Source organism: Euprymna scolopes, chromosome 23 (assembly GCF_053919585.1).
Source record: "Euprymna scolopes isolate OS-2025 chromosome 23, ASM5391958v1, whole genome shotgun sequence".
Lineage (NCBI taxonomy): Eukaryota > Metazoa > Mollusca > Cephalopoda > Sepiida > Sepiolidae > Euprymna > Euprymna scolopes.
In genome coordinates, this window is record NC_136504.1 from 70,417,036 (window position 1) to 70,434,257 (window position 17,222).

The following is a 17,222-nucleotide window of genomic DNA, read 5'->3' on the forward strand; positions in this document are numbered from 1 at the left end:
GCGGGCTAGTATTCAAACGTTTTGTTCAAGTGTGGAAAGAAATTTGCCGTATTCACAAACGTTTTTGACTTCCATAAGTCGACGTCAGGCGAGTGATGAAAAAATAAAAAATTGTGTTAGTGAGTTTAATGAAAAGACGATTAAATTTGCTTAAAATACTTAAAAGCACTCAAGCGTACCTTGCCTTTTGCATTGAGCTGAATTGATGGTTGTTTTTTTTTTATGGATTAATTTTTCATAACCTTAAGCTTCTGTATGCACATCTCGTTTGTACTACCCCTTGTTTCAGATAAGCCGAAAAGAAAATTTGCTTCTATGAATTATAATCTAATTAAAGCTCACGAGTTAGATTGGCATAACTTCACTGAGTATCAGACAATTGAAATAATGTGGGCAGGAATGAAGCCATTTCTGCTGCAACTTACAGTTATGTTAGTACTTCTGAAAGCACTAAAACACAAGAATAACAATTTACAAAGATTGAACTGCATCGATGAATTCTTGAGTAAAAATGACTTCTACATCTAATTCGCTCGCTTCTTAAATTTCTTGTACTTTACATTCTTCATTCCCTTTCCCCGAATCAACCAATCAAAATTTGTGATTTGTGTATTCTCAAAAAATAAAATTAAAGGAAAGTGTTTTATTCGTAAACATTAGCGTTTTATTCGTAAACATTAGCGTTTTTGATTGATGAATCAAAGCAAAGTGGAAATTTTTTTTAAGTTTCCTAGTCAGTTCATTATTTTCTTGAATCATTTCACTTTTTTGTTTTATTGGCTTTGATACAAGATAACCATCAGCAACATTTTCTTATGGCTCATCCTATCATGCAGATATAATTCTTATTTTGTATAAAATCAGACAATATGACAGCAAATTCTTTCATAATATTTCAAGTATTGTTGAAAAGTTTATTTCATGTTACTATTTATCAGACACATCATGTATGTCTTTACAAATATCTTTACGAGCTAACTAATTATTAATTAAAGAAACCTACCTTTTTTAGTATGAGTTCCAGGCTGTACTCTGCACTCGCTTGGCCAGATATTTCTTGAATTTCTTCTGCTTTCTGGAAAGCTTTCATTTCCATCAACTTGCCAAGAGTCAATGGATCCTCGGGTACAAATTTGTAATCCAGGATAGTTTCAATCTTCTCCCAGTGACGTTGTTTCAACGTGCTATTCCTAAGATCTGTAATGGTGTGAAGCTACAAAGAAAAGAAAGAAATATTCATGAATTCAAAAAAGTTCCAAAAACTTTCTTCGATCTCAATTCTTCGATTTTCTAATCATTTGATGATGTTCAAACTTTAATTAACGATTCCATTACTAAATATTTATTTCCGTAATTATGTGATTTACCCACTCAAAAAGTAAAATTGAAATTTTTTGTTCCGTCTACTGTAATTATTTTTCATATCTGCAAATAAATATTTAACAAGAGATTAAAGTTCAAATCACTGTACTCTGACCACACCTTAAAAAATATTTTTTACAAATGCTTGCTCTCCAAATTAGATGAGAAAACAAACCTGAAACTTGTTTATCCTCAGAAGTAAAAAGCAGAGATTTACCTGCAAGGTTTTACTTAATTATGCTGCGACAAATAAAAAAAAAGGAGTTATAGTCTATGCAAGATACTCACTCAACTTCCTAATGTCCACACTTTTAATAAATTTGATGCTGGTTTTTGCAATATCAAAATGGACAGAGAAAATATTCTTGTACTTTCTGTATATCGCAGTCAAAGTCCTACAGATGCTGATGATGATAATTCTATGAAAGCTGTCTCCAAATGCCAAAATGACTGTCTCATACTGGAAGGCTTTAATGCCCCAACTATTGAATGGCAGCCAAATCTATGCATTTCCAATGACACATTTGATAATTTACTTCTAGACACGATGAAGGAATGTTTTCTACACCAGCATGTTACAAAATCTACAAGAACCAGACTTGGACAGAGATCGCAGTGCTTGACCTTGTGTTGACTTGTTAACGTAGTTCTATTTCTTCTCAGTGAATTTTGTCTCCACTTGGCAAGAATGATCATGCAACCTTAAGCTTTTGTATGCACATCTCGTTTGTACTACCCTTGTTTCAGATAAGCCGAAAAGAAAATTTGCTTCTATGAATTATAATCTAATTAAAACGGTCTTTGACGAGTTAGATTGGCATAACTTCACTGAGTATCAAACAGTTGAAATAATGTGGGCAGGAATAAAGCAATTTCTGCTGCAAATCAGTTATGTTAGTACTTCTGAAAGCACTAAAGCACAAGAAGTATAAACCTTTGATTTTATCCATCACTGCTTACTCTTACATAAACTTAACACCTATGGTTTTTATGAATAATTTTTAAAGTAGATAAGATTCTTATAAGTGATTAGATGAACATGGTCAGATAAATGGCAGATTTTCATCTGACATGGATGCTTACTGTGGCGGTCTTCAAGGTTTCGTGCTTGGTCCTATTCTCGTCCTACTCTATTTCAAGGACATGTCAGATATGATTGGTGGGAACGTGCTCCTATTTGCAAATAATGTCAAATTAGTAGTTCGTAGAAGTGAAATTGGTAATTTCAAGTCTAGCTTTCAACATGTCTGGAAGTGATTGAATGGGATTTAGACCTTAATGTGGATAAATGTTGCCGTATTGTAGTAGGTGCTCCTTCTGCCTGGGCTCTTACTTTTGGCGAAGACACTGCTCTGCTCAATGAGGTGAACGAGACAAAAGATATTAGCCTTCTAAATATTGCATTCACTAACAAAGCAAGGAGTATCATATTTCACATTCAACGTTCTTTCTGCAAACTCACTCCTGAAATATTTCTCTGTCTTTGTCTCTCTCATCAGACCAGAATATTAGAATATGGTATCCAAGCTTCTTCCTCTAATGTGTGATATGCAAAAGTTGGAGAGAATTCAAAGACTGGCTACTCGAATGGTGCATGGTCTATTGAATATGACCTATGATAGCCGACTCGAAAAATTTAACATTTTCTCCCTTTAGTGTCAACGATTATGCAGTGATCTGATTTTGGCCTACAATTTCATCAATGGACATCATGATATCATGATATACATCGGAACCTTTTATTGACTCCTGCACCAGAAAGAGGACTATGCGGACACTACATTAAACTTTTTCACCACCAGTTTCGATTCAACTGAATGGGAGTTGCTTTCTCAATCAGAATCTCTGGATGTTGATATTGTAATAATGAAAGGATTATTTATTCAAAGCTGAAATAATTTTTTTTGTGAAAATCCTTAGTATTTCTCAATTATAAAGCAGAATTATGGATGCTCATTAGCAAAACCGAAAATGTTTTATAAATTTTATATAAATTTTATAAATTTATTTTATATATCATGTTTATTATGTGTGAATTTAATATGTATTAACGTTAGTGTGTTAATAATTACAGAAATTACTAATTAATATTTGATGTGTTTTAAGTTGATGCAACAAAATGTGAATGATTATTATATATCTAACTAAACATCTGTAGACATTACAAGCAGTGAAAGTAAAATAGTTGAACTCACTGTTCCAAGTAGCGGTAAGAGAAATATGACTGAGAGAGGGTTATCTCTCCAACTCCATATATGACATTAGTAATCAAAACACAACAGTTCAACTACCTTAGGGGCGCCATATCATCAAACATTAGAATAGACAAGGAGGTGGACAACAGGCTGGCCAAACGAAATGGTGCTTTTCGTAAACTGTATCAGCAAGTGTGGGGCAACAATGACCTGAAGAAGTCTATCAAGATCAGTGCGTACATAACCGTCGTACTGACTACCCTTTTGTACAGCTCAAAGTCATGTATCATTGTCACCTGCCTCTCCTATGGCGTTTCCACTAGTGCTGCCTCCATACCATCTTCAACATTCACTAGATTGACTTCATCACTAACCTCGAAATGCTTAAACAGACAAAAATTAGCAGTATTGAGGTTATGCTGCTGAAATCACAACTATGCTGTGCTGGCCACGTCTTCAGGGTGGTAGACGACTGCCTTCCAAAAATCACCTTGTTGGCGAACTTTCCATTGACCACCACCACAAAAGTGCACAAAAAAAAAACGGTATAAAGATTTTCTGAAGAAATCTCCTGTGCCTGTTACATCTCCTACCACCAGTGGTCAACCGTTGCAATGGATTGAGATGTTTGGCAACACACCAGCATCAAGCAATTTTCTCCTTCAGACTTGTCTGGAGGACAGAAGACGCAGGAGGAAGGAGCGCCAACTAGCCCCAGCTCCAAACCCAGACCAAACCTTAACCTGCAGCTGTTGCGGGCAAGCCTGTTTGTCCTATATTAGACATATAAACCACGAGTGTATCTGCAGAAAACGTGGACAAGTCTTCGTTCGTGAAGCCAAACCATGAATTAAAATACAAACAGGCCTACATACAAAAATGTAAAAAAAAAAAAAGAAAAAGAACGATTGGAAATGAAAACTTTTTTAAAACACGAACTGCTTATAATGAATGATAGAAGATGTCGTTTTTATTTGTTAGGCCTTTCCAATTATTTATTAGGCCTTTCATTTTACTTTAGAAATAAGATAGTATAATTTTCTGTTAAATATATTTTTAAAGTCTTCATCCTTTGAATAAATACACAAACCTTTTCCTTGATATGTTCAACATCAGCCTTAAGCTTTGGAAGTACAGAATTGGAAGGAAGCCCTTTTTCCAGCATTATCACCGTCTTCATGAATCGCATTGTGGTACTTGTAAGCACTTCAGGATCCAAGGTCTCAAAATCTGCCTAAAAATCCAGACAATAATCATGATCAGAAATTAATTTTCTTTTTATTTCCTTTAACAAACTTACTAGCAATAAATAAAACAATAAAATTAATATAATACTAAAAAATAATTGATCATCTATTAAGCTCGAGTTAGATAGTTTAAATCAGAAGAGAAGTGTTTACAAAGACAGCTAAATACAAAAGTAAAAAGACACAAGGTAAGGGATAGGAGCAGTTTCGAGGGCCCAACTCTAAAATGGTAAAGTTTACAATCAAACAAACAAACAAACAAACAAACAAATAAATAAATAAATAATAATAATAATAATGAGAAGAAGAAGAAGAAGAAGAAGAAGAAGAAGAAGAAGAAGAAGAAGAAGAAGGTTACTCATCACATTGCCTAGAATATGTAAACCACAATTCATAAGTTCATTAGTATAGGAGTCTATACTGTACAAACATATATATATTTGCATACGGGTCTGGTTAAAAATTGTGTCACATAACTTAAAATTTGATGTAGAGCAATTCTTTTCTGTAGCAAATTATTACTATATGACTTATTTTTTTTATTATTTTTTAGGTGTATTGAATCCTATGCACAGAAATATATGCAAACATATAGGAACAAACCATTATTCTCATCACAAACATCTACACATAACTAACTTTCTATTTTTCTACTTTTTCCTATTCGGTTTTCATTTTGATTGAATGGCTGATCTCAAGTATGATCCGAGGTTTATTGTCGCCTGACTCTGTCTTTTTCAACTAAAACAGTAAATTTATTATAGCGACTTAGAATAATTTTGTTTACCTAAATTAATAAAATAATATCCTGCTCTTTTCATTGGGCACTATCAACAACCTTGTTTAAATTCAATGATTTTTACTTTTGGATATTTTTAAACCGGAATAAACACATCTAACTTTATATATATATATATATATATATATATATATATATATATATATATATATATATATATATATATATATATATATATATATATACTAGCAGGCCGCCCAGCATTGCCCAGTCGTAACATATGCTTAAATATATTTTAATTAATACAGATTTCGTATTTATTATTATATTATATTCGACCTAATATATAATAATGATTTAAAAGGTTAAAAAAAATGACTCATGCGCCACCACCGAAAATGGAAACCAAAACGTTTAGCTTACGATTTACTTTTTCCTTTGACGTTAATGTCTGTACTATGAAGACATGTTTGCTGCAAGGCTAAAATTAAAACATGAACGAATAGCTATTCGTTCGTATTGGCACACATTTGATTTATTTAATTTTCACATTTTTGCACCGATTTCCTCAACTAAAACCGAAATATAAAGTTCTGCATGGGTTTGAATACTATGTCTGTAGACTAAAAACTGACAGATGAGTTTGGTAGACAATTTTTTTAAACAAATATATATATACGCATGCATAAATATATAGAGAAAGAGGTTTGTGTTTACTATAACCTTTTCATGCAAATATTACTTAAGTATAAATCATGTAGAATATCCGCATGAATATAATTAGACGTAATAGTTAACCATCCCATAAGAAAAGCGAAAAAAACTAATAGGGAATTAATTAAAATGAATGCTTAGAAGAATATGCAAATTAGCTAGATTTTTTTTTTTTTTTTTTTTTTTTGCAAATGAACGCAATTCCACGACCCATATATAACAAAGTTGTATTTTCTTGTTAAATAAATAGAGAAAAGGATTTCTAATATATCAATGCACAAAAAAATTTATAGGAGTATAGATCTATAATTAAATAATAATTATTCTTTTATACCTGCAGACACTAGTGTTTCATGCTTACGTAATCATCAGTGTAGGAGGCGACGATTTTAGCCGGTCGGAAGATTCAAACCCTGCCACCATTAGCTAAACCTTTACGTCCGGGCCACCAAACCATTGCCACGGGAATTAAGGAGATAAAACGAATAAACTCCAAATTCGGGCGAAGATTCAGACGAGCAGAAGTCGTAAAACTAAAAAGGTAGTTAACTAGCATCTAGCTAGTTAACTACCTTTTTAGTTTTTATTTCCCAAACAATGCCTGTAGCAGTTAGCAAACTATTTACACTTTCTTTCTTTATCTCCAGTTTGAGATACAATCTCGCCTTTGTGATTTGGTCCCTTGTCGTTTTTGTTTTATATATATTATGCTAAAAAAAAAAGAAATGCCGCTTTGTAATCAAAAGGTCTGTGTTCGTTTCGGGTCACCATTTTATAGGAGGGAAATGTTGTGCATTTCTCTTCTAATACTTACTTAAATAAACACATGGCCAAACGACATTGCTTTTAACAAAACAATAATAAATTGTTTATTTAAAAAAAGGCGAGATTGTATCTCAAATGTCTGTTTGAAGGTGTCGTCTGCCATCAGACTGCAGTCGTCAACAAGTAGCAGTGGAAGGGGTGAGTGAGAGAGGTCTGTATAGGTCGCTTGCTGGCGTCTCTCTGGCGATCGCAGCTGTGATCCCAAAGGGCTAAAAATAGTTCTTAAGGAGACAGCTCAAATCAATGCGCCCTACCAACCGATTGGTCAGTGTGGCCAAATCACTTGGGCACTGGGCATTGATCCGCTTATAGTAAATAGTTTGTTAAATCTGATGGCAGACGACACCTTCAAACAGACATTTACACTATCTTTCTTTCTCTCCAGTTTGAGATACAATCTCGCCTTTTTTTAAATAAACCCTTTATTATTGTTTTGTTAAAAGCAATGTCGTTTGGCCTTGTGTTTATTTAAGTAATTATTAGGAGAGAAATGCGCAGCATTTCCCTCCTATATGCCTATCCTTAAGTATTCTTAAAGGAGCTTGATAATAATAATTGAATAATAATGATTCTTTTCTATCTATAGTGTTTCCTACTCATGCAATTATCAGTATGGGGGGGGGTGACAATTTCCAGCCACCCTTGACCTTATTAGCTAAGCCTTTACCTTCAGGCCACCAAACAATTGCTACGGAAATAAATAACTAATAAATGCCAAATTGGGGTGAAGAGGAAAAAAGCCAACATTATACAAGTGCAAAAAGAAAAATCTGCTCAAGAACATTTAGTTTATAAATGAAAAATATATAAACAAATATATAAATATATATCAAATATAAACAAATATATAATTATATATCAAATTTAAACAAATATATAATTATATATCAAATATAAACAAATATATTATTATATATCAAATTTAAACAAATATATAAATATATATCAAATATAAACAAATATATAATTATATATCAAATTTAAACAAATATATAATTATATATCAAATATAAACAAATATATTATTATATATCAAATTTAAACAAATATATAAATATATATCAAATATAAACAAATATATAATTATATATCAAATTTAAACAAATATATAATTATATATCAAATTTAAACAAATATATAAATATATATCAAATATAAACAAATATATAAATATATATCAAATATAATCAAATATATAATTATATATCAAATTTAAACAAATATATAATTATATATCAAATATAAACAAATATATAAATATATATCAAATTTAAACAAATATATAATTATATATCAAATATAAACAAATATATAATTATATGTCAAATATAAACAAATATATAATTATATATCAAATTTAAACAAATATATAAATATATATCAAATATAAACAAATATATAATTATATATCAAATTTAAACAAATATATAATTATATATCAAATATAAACAAATATATAAATATATATCAAATTTAAACAAATATATAATTATATATCAAATATAAACAAATATATTATTATATATCAAATTTAAACAAATATATAAATATATATCAAATATAAACAAATATATAATTATATATCAAATTTAAACAAATATATAATTATATATCAAATATAAACAAATATATAATTATATATCAAATTTAAACAAATATATAAATATATATCAAATATAAACAAATATATAATTATATATCAAATTTAAACAAATATATAATTATATATCAAATATAAACAAATATATTATTATATATCAAATTTAAACAAATATATAAATATATATCAAATATAAACAAATATATAATTATATATCAAATTTAAACAAATATATAATTATATATCAAATATAAACAAATATATTATTATATATCAAATTTAAACAAATATATAAATATATATCAAATATAAACAAATATATAATTATATATCAAATTTAAACAAATATATAATTATATATCAAATTTAAACAAATATATAAATATATATCAAATATAAACAAATATATAAATATATATCAAATATAATCAAATATATAAATATATATCAAATATAAACAAATATATAATTATATATCAAATATAAACAAATATATAATTATATATCAAATATAAACAAATATATAAATATATATCAAATATAAACAAATAAATAATTATATATCAAATATAAACAAATATATAATTATATATCAAATATAAACAAATATATAAATATATATCAAATTTAAACAAATATATAATTGTATATCAAATATAAACAAATATATAAATATATATCAAATATAAACAAATATATAATTATACATCAAATATAAACAAATATATAATTATATATCAAATATAAACAAATATATAAATATATATCAAATTTAAACAAATATATAATTATATATCAAATATAAACAAATATATAAATATATATCAGATTTAAACAAATATATAATTATATATCAAATATAAACAAATATATAATTATATATCAAATATAAACAAATATATAATTATATATCAAATATAAACAAATATATAATTATATATCAAATATAATCAAATATATAATTATATATCAAATTTAAACAAATATATAATTATATATCAAATTTAAACAAATATATAATTATATATCAAATTTAAACAAATATATAATTATGTATCAAATATAAACAAATATATAATTATATATCAAATTTAAACAAATATATAATTATATATCAAATTTAAACAAATATATAATGATATATCAAATATAAACAAATATATAATTATATATCAAATATAAACAAATATATAATTATATATCAAATTTAAACAAATATATAAATATATATATCAAATATAAACAAATATATAATTATATATCAAATATAAACAAATATATAATGATACATCAAATATAAACAAATTTATAATGATACATCAAATATAAACAAATATATAATTATATATCAAATATAAACAAATATATAATGATATATCAAATATAAACAAATATATAACTATATATCAAATTTAAACAAATATATAATTATATGTCAAATATAAACAAATATATTATTATATATCAAATATAAACAAATATATAATTATCTATCAAATTTAAACAAATATATAATGATATATCAAATATAAACAAATATATATATATCTATTAAATTGAAAATGTCTGTGTGTGTGTGTGTCTGTCTGTCTGTCTGTCTGCCTGTCTACATTTCCTTACCAAATAACTCTGTCAATTTTTAGTCTACAGACTCGACATTTGACATACGGGGTATGGAGATTTGGGAAAATCTTTTTAATTAGTTTCGGCCATAAATTTGGTTGTTAAGGGGTAAAAGTTCAACGATTTGACCTTTGAGAACTCTACCAAGCTCCTCCGTCAAGTTTGGGTCTAAACACGTGAAATTTTTAGATATGGGTTACTTGGACATGGATCTAACTTTATAATTTGATTTGAGCCCGATACAATAAATGTTAAAAGGGCATAATTAGGGACAAAGTTTAAAAAAATTAACCTCTGTGTGTTCTTTTCCTCTTTAAGTAACTGATTTTTTTTAATACTTAAAATATTGGTTACATCCTATTTCAGTCAACTGAATTGGTTTCGCAATGCTTCCAAACAACTTATTTTACTTAAACTATATTTTAGAAAAAAAATTTTAGATGGCGATTCATTTATTATTATTTAATAAATAAATGAATTAAATAATGAGGTAGATAGAGTATGCCAAATTTTATGAAGTATAAATGAAGATTATGAGAGGCAAGAATTACCTCAGTTGAAAAGGATTTGTTCTCCTCTGACTAACGAAGAAAGAGCAGATACTGAATTTTTAATTATTCATTCGAAAATAAAATTTAAATTCTTTTTTCCATGATAGATTCTACACTTGGTATTATTTATTCACAAACAAATTTTATTTACAAATGTTTTTAAATGATTTCTTGAAAATACCAAATGCAGAGAAATGGAATTTCGTTATTGTTCACGTGTATTTTTATAGTTTGATTGATCGATATCAATTTATATCTTCGCTAAAAATAATTTAAAAATAGAAAAAAATTTGGTTATAGTCCTTTCATTACATCTCACTTGACCTAAAATCAGTTTGGGAATACCACAAAACATTTTTCATGTATGTATTTTTATGTGTACCATTTTATGATCAGAGATAATTCTTTCAATCATCTTCACAGAAGTCAAAATCTCTTCCATCTGTTTGCAGTTGAAGCAGAAAGACTTTTATATATCAAAACAAACTAAAAGTAAATTCCTACATATATAAAGTAGATTCCTACATATATCTCAAAGATCATATAAATAACTATATAAATCAGATATGCATATTAGCTTCTAGCGTCACTGCATGAAAGGACCCAAGATATAATGACGTATGTCAGAAATTATGGAAAAACATAGATTTGTAAATCTTTATCAAAATCATGTTTTCTTTGCTTAAACAAAAACTAGTAATTATTAGGTTCTATAAATTCATTAAACAACAGATTAGAAACTGCTGTTAATTACAAATATAGATGTAGTCTGTCATTAAGTACTAATTAACTTCAACAAGATGAGGTGTAGGAAAATGCAGTTGAGGATTTGCATTATTTAGTATCTAGTTTTTCATAAAGATATCATAGTTATTGGATACAAACAAAATAGATTGATAGTGAATTCCTTGTTAAAACGACAATCACAGATAAATCGGTAAGACAAGATCATTTGTAGGTCCATAATTGAAAACATTTGAATGAATATTAACTGAAGAATCATTTTTCATTTGATTGCGACTTACCAAAGTCCAGCTTTCCACATAAGCTGCCCATTCATCAAGTGATCGCCACAAGAGTTCTTTCATCTTTAGTTCAGAATGAACTTCTTCAAGTTCTTCAAATTTCGTAATCTCAACCTTCAATGAAAAGAAAAAACAAAAAAGAAAAAATGTCATTTAACAGATTAAAAATGACCCATTAAGAAAATAAGTTTTTCTATCTATTTTATCTTCAAGTGACACGAAAATACTTTCTCAACTTAATCGCGGATGCTCTTGTCATTCTCTATATATAGTTTTATTATAACAAATTCGAAACAAAAATCCTTATCTTCAAACAGATATTGTACACCTGAACTCCCCATGCTAAATTTGTTCTCACTTAAGTGACAGATGCAAGTGATCCTGATTCTGGCATAGATCATCATCAACGGAAAATTAAATTTGATTATAACTTAACTTTATCAATTGAACTGACAATTCATTCAACAAAATAAGTTGAATTCCAGTTACAAACAATTCTGACATGGATTACTAAACAAATTCATGGCAGATATTTTTGGTTTTATCTTTGTTTGTGAAAATTTTCTCCTGCAACAAGTGGTTAGCATGATTGAAAATGGTTAGCCAGTAGGTAAAAATCCGGTGAATATGGTGGATGAAGTAAAATTTCATAGTTTTATTAAACTTCCACAAAATAATACACAAGATGTTTTGTAGATCATTGTCCATTGACAATTAGACGTCACTTTCTAATGAACCAACTACTTAGGTGTCAGAGAGACAATCAGCATTTTCTGCTAAATGAAGAAGACAACAGAAAACCTATGGGAATCAAAGAATCTCGTCATGCTATGCTACAAAGAGAAAATGTCTGAATTAGTGATAAATATAGGAAAAGATGAGGGAAAATGCAAAGTGACAGGATAAACAGAAAATAGGTTTGCTTTTTAATCGTTATAAATGACGAGCTCTTTGTAATTCTCATGGGCATGTTAAAGATGATCTCTTTATTCATCCAGACTTTCTGTTTCTCTTTGTCTTTTTATCCCTTTCTTACCCACCCTCTCTTTCATTCTGCATAGATATGTCCTTCCCTTTCTCCAGAGCATCTATTTGCTTGAACTATTATCTTCTCTTTTATTCTTTAATAAAATAAAAATTTGAGTTTCAATCAGTCGTAGTTATTCCTAAACATACCAAGACATTTCTACATGTTTGTTTTTTTTTTGTTGTTGTTGTTTTTGTTTGTTTTTTGTTTGTTTGTTTTTATCAAACCTAGCTGAAGTCACTATATCTAATGATGTTGGCTTAAACAAAACTGAGAGGAAAAGATAACAAAATGCCAGGGTCTTCTATACAACATGAAAGGGTCTTATATACAACATGAAAGGGTCTTCTATACAACATGAAAGGGTCTTATATACAACATGAAAGGGTCTTCTATACAACATGAAAGGGTCTTCTATACAACATGAAAGGGTCTTATATACAACATGAAAGGGTCTTCTATACAACATGAAAGGGTCTTATATACAACATGAAAGAAACTGGGATCTCAGGAAAATCTGTAATACTTAGAGGAGCAGCTGGACTTATGAAAATGAATTTCAAAAACTATCTGATGAATGTACCCGTTGAATTAAATGCAAGAGAAATACAAAAAATTGCACTCAAAAGATCTCTCGGTTGAAGTGTCTAAAATAATGGGTCAGTGTCTGGCATCCGGTAGAATGCCCCATTCCCAGCAAAAACAAAATGATAAGAAATTCGGGAAGAAAGAGAGTTTGAATTACCTACTAAACAGCATCCTTGAGCGTTTTCAATCAAGTGTTTGACAAGACAACTAGGATATTTAACGCTACAAGTAAACCCTGATCAAATAATCAAAATAAATATTTGAAGCTCAAATAAGATCCCCTCGACATGACTATACGCTGGCTCAGAGGAATGGTGCATCTTCTACTAATGACTTTACCTCAAGTAATCACACTTAACTGGATACTACAACAGACTAGATGAATTCTTGCTGCAGAATTCGGCAAGACTACAAGAAAGATACATAGTTAACTAGTCAATTGAAAATGTTCTTCACTTCTTTGCTAACTCAACGTTCAAAAGGTAAAAGGGAACTTTAGTTGACCACTCGGATATTTATGTGCTTCAAGTGTTAGACAGAGAAGGGGACCACGTTATTTCTGAAACTTTACATCGAAGTAAAATGAAAAGGAATTATGAGAAAATCTATTAAAGAGAATCGTGAGAAATACTTAGTATATCATACATTATGACAATGTAATACCACAGCCACCTACCTAGAAAGTGCATCAGAAAAGCCTGAGATCATCACACTAAACACAGTGGAAACAGTAACAACTCTTCCTAATCATAAAAGCCTAAACAGAGTCGAAAAGGGGGGGGGGGTCACAAAGTGCCACGACGTCACATGTGAATAGAAGAGAAAACAGGAACATAAAAAACATCACAATCATCCAAGTTATGATGGCGATATTTTTAGGTTCTAATTTCTCTTCAAATGAGGCCTTGGGACCAAAAGCATCACAAAGAAAAAAATATCAAATATATGTTTGGAAACTATTCTCGGAGAATCAAATGCAAAAGAAATCTAAATAATTACACTTAAAGGAAACAGTTAGAATCCTTAAAAGAGCACTTAGTTGGAGCCCTAAATATTAGGTGAATGTCCGATATTTGTAGGAATGCTCTATCTATACTAATGAAGAAAGGGTAATAAAAGATGAAACTGATACAGATCCTGCTTTGTTGTTTCAGTGGTGTAACTCCCTCTTGCCATGATGCCCTGAACATGTGATATTTTGCTCCATGGTCAATACAACAATGTGTACGCAAGTGATGCATCAAAACCTGCATGGGTCATTATAAACAATTGTGTAGATTTCCTGCCTTTAAAAACTGTATACAACTATGGAGTTTACATCAACAATATGAAACTCCGGTCTTGTTTAGAACATTTAGAAATCATTCAGCAATTTGCGTCTTGTTTCTCTGGCATTGGATGCATTGAAATTCTGATGTCTAGTAAACCGTCTTGTCAATAACAATCTTAAGCACGTTTTTGTTTCTCCATATATCTAATACGTAGACATGCCTAGAAAGGCAGAAAAAAAACAGATTCAGAAATATTTTTTCATGTTCAAAATTGTTGAAGCATGGAATCAACATCAGTTGTTGCTTGCCAAGACACTGTATCCTTTAAAACCCTGAGCTTCCATAAATTTGCCAAAACTGAACTCAATTACCACCGTCTATTATTATTATTATTATTATTATTATTATTATTATTATTATTAATAATAATAATAATAATAATAATAATAATAATATATGTTCCCGCCGATAACATATTTTTCTGGAACTCCTCCTCCCCCCAGTGGAGGCGATTATACCTGGTAGGATTGTATAATGACAAGAGAACAGATACTACACTTGGCCCTCCTCTAAAAAGATAAGTAAATTCCTAAAGGATGGTATCATCACCACAGAACAGATACTAGACTAGGTAATTCCTGGGCGGATGGTATTATGACAACAGAACAAATACTACACTAATCCCTTGCATTAAGCCTTGATAGCACATTTCTTTGACATAGTCGAGTAAATTGTATTGAGCATGAAACGATGGTAATAGTTCGAGTTCAGATATAGAAGTAATAATATTGTTTCAGCTTCAGATATAGAATATAGTTTTTGATTCAGACAGACAGATACCAAATCGCCATTAGCAATATTCTTAAACGAATTGAAGTAACGATCATAAAAGATTGACGTTTGATTTTAGGCACCTCGAAATTCTTTTGATATGTCTTATACTTGAATGCCTTTTTGGTCAGTTCGTTCATTTTTCCCAGAAGTTTATTCAATGTTGCTTTCACTTTCTCTTTGTCTGACTCCACGTCAAGTACAGCACGATCCTGAAAAACAATAGAATCAAAAACAAAACATTATTTTATGATGATGTTGAGAGATTATGAAAATAATGTTAAAATTACATCCATTTTTTTATAGTTTTTATCTCAACTTGAAACTTGAAATTGAAAACTGAAATGGCTGACTTGTTAAGAATTATCCAAAATGCATTATGATGGACTTTACTGCATAAAAATTATTTTCGGTATGTTATGTAATAATTGATTAAGAGAAATAATAAATAGTAATAAGGTATAAGTCACGTAGAGGTGAGAAATACACACACACACCTACAAAGACACGAAAAATGGTTGCACAATTTTATCAATAAGAATATAAAAATTATACTGGGCAACAATTTTTACCTTTTAAATGTTTATTATTTTAATTGAAATTTATTATTGAGATGAGTATTATTTATATTAATTTATTTATTGCGGACTATTATTCTCATCTTTATTAGTTGGTGTTTCACGGCGTTTAGGCCAACTATTCCTCTGGCCTTCATCGGATGGTAACTGCGGCGGATAGGAACTTCGAATCTCCTAACTGCATTCTCAGCAATCACTGCCATCCGTAGTTGTTGTCGTCTCACTACGTTTTTGGCCAAGTAAACCTCTGGCCGGCTTTGGGTAGGATTGAAACCGCTATCTTCAGACAATGCTCATCTGGAACCGTAGAGATTCAACGTCTCTATCAAGGGCGATCAAGGTTGGATTTTTTTATATTATAAATCCAAGTTTATTTATTATCTGATCTTCCATGGTCGGGTCCGTACTGAATGGTATATATATTATTTTAATTGGAATTCATTATTGAGATGAGTATTATTTATATTAATTTATTTATTGAGGACTATTATTCTCATCTTGTTGTTGTTTCACGACGTTTCAGCCAACTATTCCTCTGATCTTCATCAGGTGGTAACCACGACGGATAGGAACTTCGAATCTCCTATCGAGATTCAAAGTTCCTATCCATTGCGGTTACCACCTGATGAAAGTCAGAATATGAATAGTTGACCGAAACGTTGTGAAACAACAACTAATAAAGATAAGAATAATAGTCCTCAATAAATAAATTAATACTTTTAAATGTTGTCTACATTTCTACAATTGACTTTCACTGATGAATCAATAAATAGTATCTGTTTCTCCCCATCAGGTAAGGTTTTTTGGGTGAAATTGATTTGAAAAAAATCTTGTGACATTTTTGTGGTATTATCAGCTGACTTTTGTTAACACGTATCATCCTAAATATGATTTTAAGAAAAAAAAAATGTTTGCCAACAGCATATATTGATTACCTGGTAAAAACATCGATTACTGTAAACTGAATGAATCAATAAAGGAAAGTAAACATAAATTGCGTGTGTTTCACCATTGTTCAAACTTCTGGGCTTAAACTTCTATCTCTT

General features: G+C 29.3%; 1 protein-coding gene across 1 annotated transcript in view; it reads right to left on the reverse strand.

Annotated features, from left to right (window-relative positions):
- Positions 1–17,222, reverse strand: part of LOC145245981 (dynein axonemal heavy chain 6-like) — a 632,504-nt gene that overhangs the window by 502,233 nt on the left and 113,049 nt on the right. The window contains exons 19-22 of the mRNA XM_080107771.1: positions 15,682–15,810; positions 11,882–11,995; positions 4,648–4,791; positions 1,004–1,213 (exon numbers count right to left, since the gene is read on the reverse strand). Of these exons, the coding sequence (XP_079963897.1) occupies positions 1,004–1,213; positions 4,648–4,791; positions 11,882–11,995; positions 15,682–15,810 (597 nt within the window). The remainder of the gene's footprint in view (positions 1–1,003; positions 1,214–4,647; positions 4,792–11,881; positions 11,996–15,681; positions 15,811–17,222) is intronic.